At 44.6% G+C, this 13,803-nt stretch overlaps 1 protein-coding gene across 1 annotated transcript in view; it reads right to left on the bottom strand.

The window, feature by feature from the left end:
- MTHFD1 (methylenetetrahydrofolate dehydrogenase, cyclohydrolase and formyltetrahydrofolate synthetase 1) overlaps positions 1 to 13,270 on the bottom strand; it is a 39,887-nt gene extending 26,617 nt beyond the window's left edge. The window contains exons 1-7 of the mRNA XM_056492387.1: positions 13,074 to 13,270; positions 5,216 to 5,300; positions 2,897 to 2,956; positions 2,172 to 2,225; positions 1,666 to 1,802; positions 1,444 to 1,544; positions 983 to 1,119 (exon numbers count right to left, since the gene is read on the bottom strand). Of these exons, the coding sequence (XP_056348362.1) occupies positions 983 to 1,119; positions 1,444 to 1,544; positions 1,666 to 1,802; positions 2,172 to 2,225; positions 2,897 to 2,956; positions 5,216 to 5,300; positions 13,074 to 13,114 (615 nt within the window). The 5' untranslated portion in view covers positions 13,115 to 13,270. The remainder of the gene's footprint in view (positions 1 to 982; positions 1,120 to 1,443; positions 1,545 to 1,665; positions 1,803 to 2,171; positions 2,226 to 2,896; positions 2,957 to 5,215; positions 5,301 to 13,073) is intronic.
- Between the last annotated feature and the right edge of the window lie 533 nt (positions 13,271 to 13,803).

The raw sequence follows: 13,803 nt of genomic DNA on the forward strand, positions 1-13,803 counted from the left end.
CAGAACTAAGCAGCACTTCACTTGTGACAGCACTGTCTTGTGCTTTTCATGTCCAGGACTGCATAACACACAACTCCAGGGGAAGCTGACTGTATTTCACCACTAATATTCAGTCAGGGACTGCTCACTAAATTTGACAGATCCAGTAATGAAGCTTGTGTTAAAGACTCTGACTAAAGCTTGTTGTCAGTTCCTGCACTGCTTCATTCACATTTGCTTAGGAAGCTGCTATCCCTTGGAATTTTTTTCTTTTAATCTTCAAGGGAGATAAACTATTTTTAAGATATCATTAAGTATTAGCACTTCAATTTTTAATCAATGTAATGATGGTCTTACTGAACAGCAACTTAACGGCATGAAGCATTGCAGTGTTTCTGATCTACTTTGCAAGTTACATTCAAACACTCCTACTCCCTTTTCAGCTTTAATACTTGCCTACAGAGCCTGGCAGTGCTGATGGCTCTACGAAATCCAAGTAGGTGGCAGCACTGCAAAACACTATTTCTGTCACTCTCACTGCTGAAGAGGAAAATGGTACCAACTCCCTGTCACAGAACATCGACTGAAAAAAATAAACCAACTGAGAAATCATTTGGCCTAACATTTTTCAGCCATTAGAGAAGACGACCAACTGGTCCTTTTGGTTAAAAAAAAAAAAAAAAAATCAAAACAACAAAAACATATGCTGTTTTGCCAACCCCTCCATGGAGATTAGGAAGGGATGATTAAATTCGCAGCACTTGCTCAAAGACAACAAAAATAGTAATTTTATTGTTATAATTAAACCCTTCTAATTAAGTGCCAAAAATAATCAAAATCCTATTCCAGCGGAAGTATTTATACAACCATGCAATGAACAGAACTGGAAACCAATTCAGATGAAAGACACCCCAGACCTAATGACTCACAGCAGCAACACACTGAGCAGCAATGTGTATGGAGAAGCTGTGGCCTGGAACAAGTAACTACAGCCTGCCCTTACCTCCTCAGCCAGGGTGGAGGTCTTGGAATGGCACGTGGTGACTGTTGCATTATTCCAGAGCAGCAGGTCGTGCATGGGAGCGCCCACGATCTTACTGCGACCGATCACCACGGCTCTTTTCCCTGCCACCTGGACACCTGCACCACAGACAGACAGGAGAGAGCAAAGAAGAGGTCACTGTGCAGCCTGGTACACACTAACTCGAACTGCTCTGGAGCCCTGCTCAGTTTAAGTCTAGCCCTGGTACTTCAGAATAATATGCTTTGTTGTGTATGGTAGGGAACTGCAGCTGGGAGGGAGGGAGGAAAGACCATTTTAACCTAGTTCTTTTACTATCTAAGGCAGAAGAGATGAAATGTGGTATCTCAGCAGAAGTTGTGAAGCAGAGCCTTGCAATGTGTGTAATTCCTACTCTTATTGAAGACTATGCACTCATGAATAATGTATGGAAACCTCCTTACCTGTCTGCCTGATGAGTTCCATGCATCCCTTTGGCGTACATGGAATAAAGCAGTCTCCAAGGTCCCCTCTAGAGAGTTTCCCAGCATTGATGCTACTTAAGCTGTATTTTGAAAGAATAAAGGCCAAGTAAGATACCCAGCCTCACTGTTCAAGAGAAAATAAAGAAAAAAAGTTTCCTTCTGGAGTAGCTGTCATGCTCTCCAGGGATGAAGTCAGTTTACCCATCCACATCCTTCTCAGGTGCAACAGCATTGGTTATTTTTTCTGTGTTGATGGGTTTATTGGAGTCAAGCGGCAGCTGCACTATAAAGCCATGAACAGCTGGGTCTGCATTCAAAGAGGCAATGCACTTGAGCACCTACAACAGCAAACACCAAAAAACTAATGGCTGATGAACTGAAATACAACTGATGCAAAGGAAAAAACATAATCCTATCTGGATTAAAAGACACAAACTTTGCATTTCATTTTTCCACCCAAAAGTATAAACCACTTGCATTTTTATTTAAAAAAAAATAGATCCTAAAGTCTCTAAATCTTACATTGTAGTTTTTAGTTTTCCTTAAAAAAAAAAAAAAACACAAAAACACCTCAGCAGATTCCAATTCTTTTTTCATGAGTTAGTATCAATAGACAAGTAGTCTTATTTTATACAATGACAGGGCAAAGATATCTTGAGCTCAACACTGAAGTGATGTATTTTTTCATCACTGACTATATTACTTACATCAGCTTCTGTTGCTGTGTTTGGCAATTTTATGTGGTTGGCACTGATCCCAATCTGCAAATGAGAATAACAACAAATCATCCGATTTATGAATTGACATCCAATTGATCTGGCTAATTTCTCTATCCAGCTAAATCATAACTGAATTCTGTCACATTTCCCAAGTCTATCTCCTGTTACTAAAACTTCAAGTCCTACGATTTAAAAATAATATCAAAGAAAGATCAGTGCTTTGCCTACTGAGTCTGTCCTTTAACTGTCCTATTCACCTTTTGACATTAACACCATCAGCTTTGCTTGACAGCACACTGCCTTCAAATGCCAGGTATCACCTAGGGAAAAATGCACTCATCTGTGTTCCTGCCCTGTTGAAGCATGTTATGTCCTACCTGTGACAGGCACAAGGCAACTGCAGGTACAAGACATTCAGGGAAGATAAGGACAAGACCACAGATCAGGAAAGACATAACACTTCAGACAAGTGTAATCTCTGATGATCACACAAAAAGTGCCACCAACCCACACTGCTATGACTAGAGAACCCCACTTGACTCTCAAGTTACACACCTACACTAGATTCTTGCAACTGAGAACTCAGGCCAACGCTGGTTTCTCCAATACTTGGCAAAGCTTAGACAAAACTGTTGACTTGCATCTGGTTTTACATATTCAGATCTGACCAACTGTAGGAGGGTAAAAAGTAGTCCTAAAAGTCCAGGCATTACCTCAGCAGCAGCCTTCAGCTTCATGTTAATGTAGAGGTTTGAATCATCCCGATTTCCAACCTAAGGATGAAAAGACAGTTGAATCACAGCACAGAATAGAGACCCAGACATAGGCTGAGATGGGCTTAACCCTCAACTTCCTTGGATCTACATCAAGGAGACAGAGGTATTCCTGAAATACTGTAAAACACACTGATAGAGGCTATAAACAGCTGGAGCTAACAGGAAAGTTCTTTCAAGTACGAGGCAGCTAAAGACAAGTTGTCTGATCTCTTGCACAAACACCATTTGCACCTGTTGAAAAACCTTAAAAACACAGTGGTCTCCAAAGCAGAAAATATTGCCTGCCTTCTGATCTGAGAAAGTTCAATCCTTCACTAATTAACATGATCAGCAGGTGCTGATAACATTCAATTATCTGATTAAGGCTTTCAGAAACATTGGGCATCTTTGATATCCAGGAATCTTAATTTTATGTACACATGTACTTTGATGGAGATATTTCTTCCACTGCTGTTTTGAACATTGAGAATTTTCCTGTCAAACAAAAACAAAACAAAGTGATGCACAAAGAGAAAGCAGCAAGTGGAATAAATGGCTGCAGTTTTTGGCAGTACTGGGTGTTTACAGTACAAATGCAGTTCAGGAGACCACTGGCATCATCCAGTATGTTTTGTTAAAGGTAATACTCCTTCCAACCTTAAGAAAATAGGTGTCAAATAAGGAAAAGCTGATAAGCAAGCTCTTGAAATCCTGTTCCCTGGTACTTGGGAGCCATTCCTGGTTCTCACATAGGCTACAAGCTGCAGAGGTGATGGCATTACCTGATCACCCAGAACACGTTGGCTCTTCCTCCCTAGGTATAGCTAAAGGGGCTGTCTCCCCTGTAAAGTCTGCTAGGTTTAGGAAAAAGTTTGCTTTATACAGGGCAGAGAAGCAGGAGATGTCAGTAAACATACATTTTGTGAATAAGGAATTACTGACTAGAGGACAAAAAGATAAAGATTAACTGACTTATTCTTTGAGCTCGGAGGACACCAGATGCCTCCCAAGAACAGAGCACATAACCTATGGTGTGCTACAAATAAGAAACAGCTCATTGTCACTGAAAAACAGACAGCTGCAAATATCAGTATTAGGAGATGAACTCCAAGCCCAGACTGTTTGGCAGCTCACAGAAGTGTCAGACAGCCAAAGAGCAAACAGGTTGTAAAGGACTCTGAGGCAATCCAGCACTAAATACAGACCCACCATGAAAACAATCCAATAATTCCACAAGACAGCAATTTTTGAAGACAGTTTATGAGGTCAACAGCACAGCAGCTTTCATCAAAGCACTACTAAACTTTTAGACCCTCCTTCCTTCCTTCAAAGCACCTGCAGACAAATTTTCTGTAGAGACAATCTACTTAAAGCTAACAGAAAGGAAAACCAGAAACACAAGCACAGATTTGTTTGTGGCATCTAAGAGGAGCACGGCCTTTGTGTGGTACAAGCACTGGGATCCAGAGCCAGGCACCAAAGGCTCTGCACAAGCCCAAAATACTGAATAAGGACTGCTCTAAGCAGCCACTTACATTACCTCAATCCTGTGGACTACAGTTCCTTCCTGTAGCATGATTTGCTACTGCTAGTCACCTTCTGACCTAAGCACAAAGTTTCCATTTTTTATAGCTGCAAAGGAAAAAAATTCTGCCAAACAGGTCAAACCCCTGTACTTGACATGTGCTTTTTACCTCTGCAAGCCTTTCTGTGTAGAATAACACTTGCTCACTACTGAGAGTTATCCAATTCAGCAACAGGATGTTGTTCCATCCTTTGCAGTCAAAGTCATCTTGGCCAAAGATAGTTTTAGCTTTGTTTGCGTTCCCTCCCCTCCTCTGCCCCTCTTTTCTCTCCATGTTTTGATATAACAGCAGACCAAATCACTTAATAAACATCCCGTGGAGGATTTCTGGTACAAACACATCTCTGAAAGCTGCCAAACTTCAGGGCTCACTCAAGTGCAGAGATTTGGAATGGAGTCTACAAGGACTGCTTGCTCTTAATAGGCAAACAGCTTGATTTCACTATTTCACAAACACAACACTCCAACAGAGAACAGGGTCTGAAAAAAGAAATAAAACAACTGAAAAATAATAAAAAAAAATTGGGCCCTGATACTTGGCAAAAAAAACATAAAAGGACCATCCCACAGAGAACACTGGTCCTAATAAGATGCTACCAATTACAAGGCAGATCTGATGAAGCTCATCAGCTATGCCCTTACCACTGAAAGCAACTTGTATTTTTTGTAGTTGTCATTAGAGAAAACAATACCTGCAAAATGGCAAGTCCTGGTCTGAAGCCTGGAAATTTCTCAGTCATCTCAACAACTTGCTGCTTTAGTCTATCTCTCACTTGTCTGTAGAAGGGAAAAAAATAAGAAACAAATACAAGATAGAAGTTAGTAATGGGGCTGAATTCTGATACAGTGATGCAGTTGTTCTGATACAGTCAGGAGTTGTAAAGGTGACAGATGGACAGACTGGCAAACATGTATTTATGCCTCCAGTACACAGCTCCCAGGAATCTCCAAATAAGACCGATGTCCATAAATCACTAAGACACTCTGGAACCAAGTTAATTCAAATTTATTTAAATAATTTTTTTAACTCCACACTGTGATTCTTCACACTCGCATGGGATACAAGAGTAAAAAAAAAACAAACCAAGGTTCAAAATTTGGCATGGAAACTCCTTTCTCAAAAGGAAATCCTCTTTCCACCTATTCTGTAAAAAATTACCCAAATCCCAGAAGCACCAGTCATTACTGTCACACAAGCTGTCCTGGTAAAGGATTATGAATCCACAGTGGTAAAATTCTGGGAAACAACTAAACAAGCAGGAGGCACCCAAAGATGAGAGTGGGAGGTGGACAGATGTAAGGAAAAGTTGCCAAAGCCTGGTACACACCTCAGGTCAACTCTTCAGTAAAGGCAAGTTTAAGGATACAATTGCAAAAACCACAACTTTGAAACAGAGCACTGATTAGCTGCTCTAGTTCAGATGTGAACTCACACCCAGTTTACCATGGAATGTTTTGATAGCAAGTACCCAGCACTGAAATTAGCCACAGACAGCTCAAAAGCCACTGTTAGCACCTCTCCCCAGCCCTGCTCTCCACTCCTCTCTAATTTGTCAACCACTCCGGCTCATTCACCAGGGAAGCTGCCAGGCCCAACTGCTCCATCTCCTCACCACAGGCAGCCAGGATTCTGAAAGAACTGACCAGTTCTGTCCATCTCATGGGCTCATGGCACTGGAAGGAGGCTGTGGCACTGCACTGCAAATGTAAGAGACACTGAGAACCAAAAGAAGTAACCAAAACGTCACAGGACATGAGAGGCTTGACAGGTCTGTGCTCCAGGTGATCTCCATCCTGTGTCACATCCCCATTCTCAGATATAAGAAGGTGCTACCACCACACTCAGCAAACCTACCCTGCACCAAACATCCTTTTGTTTAAAACACAGGTCTCATTGTGCTCATCTACCTTCAGATCACCATCACCAAGACTGCTACTTGCCAAGTGGGACCAGACTTCCCAGACTGGAGCAGGTGCCAGTTCATTAAAAACGTGAACAGTAAGGGTACAGGGATGGGGTACATAGCTGATGCCAGGTGGGAGCCTGTGATTCCTGCATAGAGGAAAACTCCAGGAAAACAGATAGCCAGGGAAGCAACTCTACCCTGCAACTATGAGCTCCAAATTAGAACTGCCAGAGGCAGGAAGACAGGGAAATGGGAGCAGCACACAGCTCTCTCCAGCCAGCAGCACTGATCCCAGGAGACAGCTGCAGCTGGCCCAGCTAGAAGCAGCCCTAAGGCTGTTTTAAGTCTCATCTCAGAGGGAGTCACAGCCTCCAGCTACACCCCAAATCATGCACCTCTCCTGCTGCATCCTAAATCACATGGTCAGAGCTCTGCTGCACCTGAGGAGTGGGATCAGAGTATTTATAGGTGTTTGCATCCAGCCAAGTGGTTCAAAGTATCTTTACAAGCCTCAGTGGAAGCAACTGTTTTCAGCCTTACTTAAGAAACAGTGGTTCTGAACCTTCCTTCACCTCTGTAGAAGACTTGACATCAAGACCAGCTGATGAGCTCAGAAAAGAGTCTCATAGCAAACCTTATCCCAGCAATTCTTTGTGCTTAAGTGACAAAAACTCATCTGCTGGGTAGCAAAATCCCTGAGTGCCTCTCCTTACACTTCAGCTGTAAGCCCCCAGGGAGACACCTGAGCTGGCTCATGAGCAGCCTCTAACACCACCACAATGACCTCAAGGAGCATCAGAAACCCCCTGAATGTGGCCTGTGAGTGGGGGCTGTGGGCAACTCTCCAAGGGAACTGTTTCTGAGGTCTCTGGTGTTCCAGTAAGGAAAGGCCAGCACTGGCTTGTGGCCAGCAAACAAAAAGAAATTCAAACAAACATGAAACATTAGAAAGGGTCCCAGGTTTATGTATTACTTATATTCCAGTCTTCTCAGCTGAAGAGAAACGAGCCCACCCAATTTCCTCTGTGCTTTTACCCCCAGCAGCCACAACTATTCACACATTACATTGCTGTCATTTTCTGTAAATAGACACTAGGTCACTTCCCCTTCAGCTCCAGAAGAAAGGTAACACCCACAAACATACAAACGTGTTGCTGTCAGTGCAGTTTTCTTTAGGAGCCTTGGATCAAGAAATCACTTGTTAGACAGCCACCTAGCGTTGGGTACCACTGCTCTCCAGTGCTCACAAAAACCACAGGGACAAAGGAGAGAAAATTCAAGAAAAAAAAAAGGAAAAATCTTTGTTTTAAATCCACAGACTTACAAAAGCCATAAAAATAATCTTTGCAAACCAGCAGCTATGTAGTTATATTGTCTGCAAAATTCTATTGTGGACCTCAAGCCTTCCCAAAGATAAAAGTTCATATTGATAAATCAATACCACTTTTTACTAGCTGAATGAAAACTCTTTTAACTCTTCAAACAAAAAATTTGCAATTCTATGTGGCTGCTTCCCCAAAAGCCTTCTCTCTGGCTCTAAGCTCCCTCCTGTGCCCACGTGTCCTTCCACAAACAAACTCATGCAGCAAACAAAAGTCCAGGGTCCACACAGGTTAAGGACAGCAGACGGTTCTAAGCATACAATGCCAGCTCCAAAGATTAAAGAACTTGTTAGAATTTCTTTCTGTAGACTGCAACAGGGAGCTGAATTTAAATTTATTAAGTGACTGTCCCAGAAATTTAAACAAAGGACAAACCACACTCTTTCAGCTCTGTTGGAAACAGCTGCATGAAGCTGATGGTCCTTTCCAGGTCCTGCACCATCCTGCTCAGACCTGCTGTTCCTGCAGCCATTCCTCCTCACAGCCTGCAGCACTGACACTGCTCATCTCCTGTTGCTCCCATGGGAGCATATTTTTCCACCATAATGTAGAAAAACAAGCTTTCCCATCTCCAAACCACCATGGCACCACATCCTAGCTCGGGACAACTCCATTGTCTTAAAATGCTGGGAGGGGACTGCAAAGAAGAATGTCACAGAACATCCCACTTGCACCCAACGGAGGCACAGAGGAGTGTCACCTGAGAAAAATCATAGGCTGCTCAGTGAGAGATACTGGGATAGGAAATACCTTGGGAAAGACCATCTGAACACTGCTGGTAGTTCAACAGATGGCTCCAGTTGCAGGAAGACATCATTTAGAGCTGGAAAAATTTCATATGTCTCCCACTCTCTTATCTCATGCTCCACTGCTGCATGCTCCTGGCACACTGTCATTATCTCCTAGGAAAAATGCCTGCTACTTTCTACCATTTCCACATTCACAAGGTTTTTTAAGTACTTCTTTAGTTGTGTTGATGCCTAGAAAGGCTGACCTGGAACACAGACTAGAGCAAAAGGAATAAAATACGTACTTATTGAAAGGATACACCTTGGGCAATGCAAGAGCTTGGCCAAGGCTACACCCATTTGTCAGCACAAATACATGCATGAGCTCTCTCCAGACCAGATAAATACACAAAGCCAATTCTGCTTTTTTAGATGCTTTTTCATCATGTCCAGAATTTCAATCCAAGGTGGGTCTGAGAGACGGGCAGCAATTGAGGCACTTTGCAAATGTGGATGACTGACAACAGAGGAGCTTAACACAAAGCTGTTTTAAAAACTCAGAAGAATTTGCCCCAAAAAGGAGCTATGATACCACGTTCCTATGCTGCAACATCTATGCCACTAATCAGGCTTGCTTCCCCAAATTTATACTGTAAAAAATACCCTACTACCAGGTGATTTAATCAGAGGGAAAACACAAGAGCAATAGGACTCTCTCCACCTTTGGGTGTCTGCAAGCACTCCAGACAATATTCTAGGCCCTATCGACAAAGGTTTGCCTTCTGAAGGAATGATACTGGGATTTTCCTCATTCCATGAAGGGGACATGGCAGTCCCCACAAGTTCTTTGCCTTCCCTGTAAGCTGGGGCTGATGTGCACAGATCACAGATCTGCGGCCCTGCTGTCCATCAGACAATGTTTTCTTCTCTCTTATCAGCTCTTTAGAGCAGGGTCCCATTTTTTTAAATTGTATCTGCACAGGACTGAGCACAAGGGATTCTTGCTCATATTTGGGGCCACCCAACAGCCCTGGCAGTTCACTTTAACTCAGCACATCCAGAGCGTGGAGCCCTTCAGTGCAAGCCTGAACCATTGTGGGTAGGATCTGGTAAAAGAGAGCTCAGAGATCAGGGAATTTTTTCCATTTCAGACTAGAGTTACCTGGAGTTACAATAGGAACTAAAAAAAACCCCCACCATTTAAGGTTTTAACGCCCAGACTGAAAAGGCTGAGGAGTTGTTTACTGCACTGTTACCTCCAGTTTTAAGTTCAGCCTGATCACCACTTTATTGAGCACTCTAAACCCAAAGCACTACCTGGCCCATCCCTAGGGGCTGTGAGGGGTGCTGAGTCTTCCCTGCCATCACAACTCATCAGCCACTCTCCCAGAACAGAAATGTTGGTTCACTCCTGGTCCTACCAACCAATTTGGGCCAAGCCAGAGGTTTCCAAACCTGGGCTCTTTCAGATGGTAAAACCTGAACACAAAGCTCATTGCAGTGGACAAACTGTAAAGAAGAGCCACTACCATATTTTGCTCTGATTATCTCTTTAGATACAGAAACAGAGATTGATTTTTCTTCAGGGAATACCAAAAAAGGTGGAGAATACTGTACTTTTATTACCTAAAACCCACCATATCTTGAATATTTAAAGCACCACTTCTCTTTCTCCCATTAGTCATTTGTTTACTGTACTGTTATACAGTAACTCATCTTTTGTAACTCATTTGCCAATGAGGCAAATTTAACTTGGAGCAAAATCTAAGGCAGAATTACTAAACAGCCACTCAGAGAAGTAGAGGAAAGCCACTCTCAGCCAACTCAGCCAGCTCAGATTGATGCAGAACCCATCCAATATTTAATATATTTCACAAACTGTGCAGGCTTCTTGTTTGTACTGACAGAAGCAGACTTAGATGCATTTTGATGTTGATGCATTAACATCAACACCAAAATCTCACAGAGAAAACAATGTCTGCTGTGTTCTCCTTCCCATGCCCAGCCTAACCACATTTTCCATCCTTACAGGTAATACTCAAAGCCACTGAAAATGTCAATTTTCCTTTGTACCTCTTCTGAGCTTTCCAAATGTGTGAACTAGCTTTATAACCTCATCAAATTTTCCTTTTTTTATAGAGGCAAGGAAGCTCTCTCTAAGTATTTATTCTCTTTACATGTTCCACAAGAATAACAATGCCAGTATCTACCTGAGTTTTGTTTAAATAGCTGACATGACTGTGAATTAGGCACTTTTTCATCTATTTTGAGGAAGGGGTGCTTGGTGGCTGAAGGAGAAAGCTCACAATCATTAGGAGCTTTGATTTAAAACACACACAGAAGCCCAGCATTACATAACTGGAACACTACTTGCTTGATTCAACTCATTTGTCAATATTTGACTGACTTAAAAATAAACATTTTTCTTGATTAAAGGGTAAAGTAACAAAATCCACCCCCTATAAGACAGTAACTGAAAAGGTCTTGCAGTTGATGTAAAGTCAGGGACATTCCCTTTCTACAACAGGCAGTTCAGTTGAAAATTCCTAGAAAAACCACACGCCTATCACTTCTGCTGCTGCCACACTCTTGGCATGGAGGTGAACTCTGGACAAGGAGAATCCTTTGGAGCAGCACTTCTCTAGGGGTCTGGAAAAAAGGGACAGCTGTCTTCAGGGCAGCCAGCCCAATTCCTCATGACTCCTTCAATTACTCCACCAGAAAAAGGCAGAACTCCCTAAGGCCCATGGGGAGCAGGTGATGATTTTGCTATATTGAACATAAATACAGCACAAATAAAGGAACTGAGGGACAGCTGAACAAACTGCAATCATTTTTCCATTTTGTGGTGTCTTCAGGTCAAGATTTGATGACTCTGGAAGACAGACTCCAGCCAAACACCTTAAGAGATATGCTGGAAGTTAACCAAACCTTTCTCTTGTATGAGCCTAGTAAAAGCTCACACTTCTTCCCAGGTATTTGCACATCATGAATGTGCTCTGAGAACTGCTAATCTATAGCTGTTACTATAGTACAGAAAACAAACAGAAATAAAAAATTTTACCCCTATATCTTTAAAATTAAGTAAGTAATGCAACATGCCATGCCGAGGAAGCTAGAAGTTTCAATGTGAATTAGCATTGTACCCAAACTAGCATCTTTCCAGGACCTACTACACTTCAGGGTGACTTTCTATGACAGGAAAGAAACCCTACAACAGGCAAATAGTGAAATCCCACCAGCAGCAAGCACAGGCATTGCACAGTGTGCTGGCCCCAACACTGCCAAAAGGATCCGGTGGAATGAAGCATGTAAGACTGAGACTGCAATACACAGGTGAAACTGGCTCCAAAATTACCAGGTAGAAAACATGCAAGCATCCTTTCTTCATGGATATTCAGATTCAAGGCACATTAGGCCTACTCTTCAGAACTGCTCCACTGCTGGTTAGATATAAATGTGTCATACACAGACATATTTAAGAGAAGGACTAACTGCTTTGCTGAGATTACTTTATACCTTTCCAAATGTAACCTTTCTGTCTGAATTCCCTGACTATATCAACAGGAGATACTCAATGAACCTACCTAACCAAACCCTGTTTCCACAGAGTATAACAGAACCATTACACTGCATTTTCCCCCGGATAGGGAAATTTATTTGGCTTTCTTATCAAATGTGTATGTTGAGTGGCAGCAGGAAAAACAAGCAAATTAAAAGGCACAACGCAGGCTCACCTATATCCAGGGCTTGCAAACTAAGTAAATGCTGAAAAGTACAAGAATACACCTTTTTCCTTCAAAGTCTCCCAAATCTTTTCAATAGCTTTGGCAGGACACCTGTGAACATTCAGCTATGTGTAATCCAACATGTAGATAAACTTCTTTTGCTTGTGAAGTGTGAAAACAGAGCCCATACCTAAAGCACATGGTTCTAACTCCTGCACATAAAGCATCCCAGCAGCCCAGCTAACACCCACAGGAGCTGTAGGTCAGCACCTGCCCGGGCTCTCATCTCATCCACGCTCAGCAGCCACCAGCTGCTTTCTGGGGAAAGAGACCCCACCAGACGCACCGCTGGTTTCTGGGGAGAACTGACAGCACTTCACATTCTCCTTCAGACGTTTCATACTGTACTTCATCTAGTAACTCCCAGTCTACAGCCAGGAAGAAGCGAGCTTTGGCTGCAAGGTAGTGAAAAAGCTTTAGGGTGTCTCCAAATCTGCTTCGTCCACAGAGAGAGAGTGAAAGTCCCCACAGCCCATCCTGCTGCCAGCACACCTGGGGACCGCCGGGGCACCCCTCAGCTCCCGGCCACACCGGCACTGCCGGGGCACACCAGCACTGCCGGGGCACCCCTCAGCTCTCGGCCACACCGGCACTGCCGGAGCACACGGGGACCGCCGGGGCACCCCTCAGCTCCCGGCCACACTGCTCCCTTCCCGAAGGGCAAAAGCCCCGCGGCTCCCAGCCTTTCCTGCCCGAGGGAACCCGGCCGAGCGCTGCGGGCAGGGCGGGCGGCCCCGCTACGTACCCGGAGACAACCTTGCCGCTGAGGATCTCGGCGGGGGCCATGGCTGGGGCTGGAGAGCGGGCGAACAGCGGGCAAGCAGAGGTGAGCGCGGCGGGGCTCCGGGAGCTCTGCGGGATACGCTGTGCCCGCTCCTGCCCCACTCCCGCCCCACGTGGGCCCGAACTTTCGGCGGCCCCGGCCCCGGCCCCGCCGCGCAAGCGCTGCCCCCGCCCCGCCCCGCCCCGCCCCGCCCCGCCCCGCCCCGGGGCTCCCTCAGCGCGGCCGCCGCTCCCGGTCCCGCTCCCGCTCCCTCCCGGGGCCCGGCTGCAGCGAAATGGCCGCCAAAGCTGCCTCCGAAACGCCCTCCAAAACACTTCCGAGGCAGCGCTCCCGGGCGTGCCCGGCGGCAGGGAGAGGGCAGCCCCGGAGGGAGCTGGGGGTGAGGGGTGTTGATGCTGCGCTGTGTGCAGCGAATGCGTAGGAAAATCCCACATCGGTGTAGGAATAAACTGTGTTTCTTGCCCTGTGGTTCTCGTGACTGTTTGTGCCAAGAGTAGAAGCTAAGAGGATAATCACAGATTCACAGAATGGTTTGGGTTGGAAGGGACTTAAAAGATTCTTTAGTTTCACCCCTCAGCCATGGGCAGGAGCACCTTCCACCAGACCAGGCAGCTCAGAGCCCCATCCAGCCTGGCCTTGGGCACTGCCAGGGATGGGGCAGCCACAGCTGGGCAACCTGTGCCAGGCCTCA

The sequence above is a fragment of the Oenanthe melanoleuca genome, chromosome 5 (genome assembly GCF_029582105.1).
Source record: "Oenanthe melanoleuca isolate GR-GAL-2019-014 chromosome 5, OMel1.0, whole genome shotgun sequence".
NCBI lineage: Eukaryota > Metazoa > Chordata > Aves > Passeriformes > Muscicapidae > Oenanthe > Oenanthe melanoleuca.